Source organism: Tenrec ecaudatus, chromosome 3 (assembly GCF_050624435.1).
Source record: "Tenrec ecaudatus isolate mTenEca1 chromosome 3, mTenEca1.hap1, whole genome shotgun sequence".
NCBI lineage: Eukaryota > Metazoa > Chordata > Mammalia > Afrosoricida > Tenrecidae > Tenrec > Tenrec ecaudatus.
In genome coordinates this window covers 29,373,721-29,378,316 of record NC_134532.1, presented here as the reverse complement: position 1 = coordinate 29,378,316, position 4,596 = coordinate 29,373,721, and the positions used below count along the sequence as shown (strand labels likewise).

Genomic DNA, 4,596 nt, shown 5'->3' with positions numbered 1-4,596 from the left:
GAAGTGTTCTAAAAGAGTTCAACAGATGCCCACATTTCTACTTGTCCATTACGTGTGTCTGAGCCTTTTGGAGGCTTGCACACCTTGCTACTATATGAACTCACTGTTAAATGACCTTGCTATCTTATTCCATCATCGGAGATGAAGCCACTCTACCCTGTTTTTGCAGTCTGCTTTATTTTCCTTAATTGCACATGCTCTTCCTACGAGTCCTTTCGACTATGGGGCTGGATCCCATGCTTTATGTTTGCTTAAACAGTTGGTGCACAAATGTAATAGCGCTTGTAGTAACTGGTCTTACTTGCAGGCAATAGGAGTATTAAGCGTCCACTGACAGAATGGTACTTCAGGGAAGATCTTGCAGTGTACTTTTTGATGATGAATATGATGCCAATCTTCTTTAATTTGTCAGCCTCAGCCTTATAAATCACTTGAATATCTGATTAAAAATAGCCAATTCCAGTCTATTTAGTTGAATAACTCATACACTATCAATTTTTAAACATTGCATTTTGTTTTGACAACTTGAAATTTTTTTCTTGATAAAATTTCATATATTCCATCTTCCCATTATTAGAGGATGTGTGCAGCTATTTTTTCTCATTTTTAGTCGTGGCATGTCAACCACTGAGGGTCCCCAAAGCTCCCCTCCATCCACATCATTACCATTGTCTGTACTTTGAGGATTTAGTACTTCTTCAGTGTTATTCCATTGCCATTAAATCTGAAGGGTTCATGTTCCAGAATTAGATACATCACAAGTTCTTCCTCCCAGGCTCTATTTCTGGAGATTTCACTAATCCCTGTGCACCATGGGTGATCCTGCTTGAATTAGACATACTGGGTGGCAGTGCTTCTGGCATCACAGAAACATGAAAGCCACCACAAGATAACACTGAAATATGAGTGGTATAAGTTAGAATACAGACTCCATAGACATAAATAATATGTTTCTGTACGATAATACCTTTTATATATACCTGTGAAAATTGTTTTCTCCCTAGTAGAACATTCTGCATTTTTCACACTCCCAACTTTATGTAGTATTTAGTTGTCCTTCAGTAAAGATTGATGGAGTGAATGTATCTGACCTCTACCACCTGGAATTAGCAATCCTTAGCACCCCTGCAGTCTATTGGTCTCAGTGTATTCCTTGTATTATGTTTGTTGTATATTTTTATGTACTTCTTTAAGCAAATACCAAATCCGTGTTCATTCATCACTTTCATATCCTACCTGATTGCTACGATAACTTTTTATCATTTGGATTGTTTACACAATTGTATTTCTTCCAATGGACAATAAACATTAATCATACCGTTTTATTTATATTCATATAACAGGGAAGTCAGTTGTGCTCAGTGAAGATGAGATAACCTTTCTCCACATTGAACAAGAGCAGTTTTGTACTGAAATGAAATTCCCTGAGTGTGAACCACCCAGGCTCATGAAGTCACAATGCATTCAGTTTCAGGAGTCTGATGAAATTGAGAAACCACACACAGGCGATAAATGTGGAACAGCCTTCATCGAGGACTCTGTGCTCTATGAACACCAGATTATTGATGTACTAGATAAGACCTATGAATGCAGTCAGTGTGGGCAAAAATTCAAGAAAGTTTTCCAACTCAATGAACATTATCAAAAAAGTCATGAAGGACAAAAGCTAGGAAAATCCTTACAATGTGGGAAAACTTTTCACAGTGTATCATACCTCAAGGGACATCAGGAACCTCATGTGTCAGGAATGTCCTATATATTCAGTGAATGTGGGAAAGGCTTCACCAGGAGGAATGATCTCACGGTTCATCAGCAAACTCATACTGGAGAGAAACCCCATGTATGTGGTGAATGTGGAAAAGCTTTTATCAGGAAGAGTACACTTACTGTTCATCAGCGAACTCATACTGGAGAGAAACCCCATGTATGTGGTGAATGTGGAAAAGCCTTTATCACAAAGACTGCTCTCACTGTTCATCAGAAAACTCATACTGGAGAGAAACCCCATGTATGTGGTGAATGTGGAAAAGCCTTCATCACGAAGACTGTTCTCACTGTTCATCAGCGAACTCACACTGGAGAGAAACCCCATGTATGTGGTGAATGTGGCAAAGGCTTTATCACGAAGTCTTTTCTCACTGTTCACCAGCAAACTCATACTGGAGAGAAACCCCATGTATGTGGTGACTGTGGCAAAGGCTTTAGCCAGAAGAGTGCTCTCACTGTTCATCAGAAAACTCATACTGGAGATAAAGCACATGTGTGCGGTCAATGTGGAAAAGCCTTTCTCAGAAAGGATGGTCTCACTGCTCATCAGAAAACTCATACTGGAGAGAAACCCCATGTATGTGGTGAATGTGGAAAAGCCTTCATCACGAAGACTGTTCTCACTGTTCATCAGCGAACTCATACTGGAGAGAAACCCTATGTATGTGGTGAATGTAGAAAAGCCTTTCTCAGGAAGGATGGTCTCACTGTTCATCAGCGAACTCATACTGGATAGAAACCCCATGTATGTGGTGAATGTGGAAAAGCCTTTCTCAGGAAGGATGATCTCACTGTTCATCAGCGAACTCATACTGGAGAGAAACCCTATGTATGTGGTGAATGTGGAAAAGCCTTTCTCAGGAAGGATGGTCTCACTGTTCATCAGCGAACTCATACTGGAGAGAAACCCCATGTATGTGGTGAATGTGGAAAAGCCTTTCTCAGGAAGGATGATCTCACTGTTCATCAGTGCACTCATACTGGAGAGAAACCCCATGTATGTGGTGAATGTGGAAAAGCCTTTCTCAGAAAGGGTGCTCTCACTGTTCACCAGCGAACTCATACTGGAGAGAAACCCCATGTATGTGGTGACTGTGGCAAAGGCTTTAGCCAGAAGAGTGCTCTCACTGTTCATCAGAAAATTCATACTGGAGATAAAGCACATGTGTGCGGTCAATGTGGAAAAGCCTTTCACAGAAAGGATGGTCTCACTGCTCATCAGAAAACTCATACTAGAGAGAAACCCCATGTATGTGGTGAATGTGGAAAAGCCTTTCTCAGGAAGGATGATCTCACTGTTCATCAGCGAACTCATACTGGAGAGAAACCCCATGTATGTGGTGAATGTGGAAAAGCCTTTCTCAGGAAGGATGGTCTCACTGTTCATCAGCGAACTCACACTGGAGAGAAACCCCATGTATGTGGTGAATGTGGAAAAGCTTTTATCAGGAAGGATGATCTCACTGTTCATCAGTGCACTCATACTGGAGAGAAACCCCATGTATGTGGTGAATGTGGAAAAACCTTTCTCAGAAAGGGTGCTCTCACTGTTCACCAGCGAACTCATACTGGAGAGAAACCCCATGTATGTGGTGACTGTGGCAAAGGCTTTAGCCAGAAGAGTGCTCTCACTGTTCATCAGCGAACTCATACTGGAGAGAAACCCCATGTATGTGGTGACTGTGGCAAAAGCTTTAGCCAGAAGAGTGCTCTCACTGTTCATCAGAAAATTCATACTGGAGATAAAGCACATGTGTGCGGTCAATGTGGAAAAGCCTTTCACAGAAAGGATGGTCTCACTGCTCATCAGAAAACTCATACTAGAGAGAAACCCCATGTATGTGGTGAATGTGATAAAGCCTTTCTCAGGAAGGTTGATCTCACTGTTCATCAGCGAACTCATACTGGAGAGAAACCCCATGTATGTGGTGAATGTGGAAAAGCCTTTCTCAGGAAGGATGATCTCACTGTTCATCAGTGCACTCATACTGGAGAGAAACCCCATATATGTGGTTAATGTGGAAAAGCCTTTCTCAGAAAGGGTGATCTCACTGTTCACCAGCGAACTCATACTGGAGAGAAACCCCATGTATGTGGTGACTGTGGCAAAGGCTTTATCACGATGTCTTTTCTCACTGATCATCAGCGAACTCATACTGGAGAGAAACCCCATGTATGTGGTGACTGTGGCAAAGGCTTTAGCCAGAAGTGTGCTCTCACTGCTTATCAGCGAACTCATAATGTAGAGAAACTCTATGTATGTCATCAATGTGGAAAAGCTTTTATGTGGATGACTTCTCTCACTGTTCATCAGCGAACTCATACTGCAGAGAAACCCCAAAAATGTAGTGAATGTGGCAAAAGCTTCATTCATAAAGGAAATCTCAAAACTCATCTACAAATTCACAGGAGAAAAACCCCATGTATGTGGTGAGTGTGTTAAAGCTTTCAGCCAGATGTGATGCCTTACACCACATCAGAGATTTCACAAAGGAAAAAAGTCCTTTGCATGAATTAAATGTGGAAAATCTTATATGTGAAAGTCAGAACTCGTTAAACGTGACGAAATTCCCAAAAAAGAAAAACTTTCACTGGAATTAGTGTGACAAAGCTTTCAAAACCGTGGAAGATGTGTTAGAGTTTGGCCTGGGCCAAGCATGGGAACAGACAATTGTGACAAATCTTATGAGGACCCATGTTCTGCATTGCTGTCCCTCTACTGACATGACCCACCAGTATAGGGAGAGGATCTTCCGCACTTCCACAGGGTACATGGGTACCTCATTGCTCTTCCAGCTTTCAGTGCCAAGAAAGCTGAAACTGGTGTTT

The 4,596-nt window shown here is 41.6% G+C and overlaps 1 protein-coding gene across 1 annotated transcript; it reads left to right on the top strand.

Moving 5' to 3' along the window:
* The first annotated feature begins 1,747 nt into the window (after positions 1-1,747).
* On the top strand, positions 1,748-4,229 carry LOC142443199 (uncharacterized). Its single transcript, XM_075544718.1, is given in 2 exon segments — positions 1,748-4,173; positions 4,175-4,229. Coding segments are annotated over 2 exon segments (2,481 nt in total).
* The last annotated feature ends 367 nt before the right edge of the window (positions 4,230-4,596 follow it).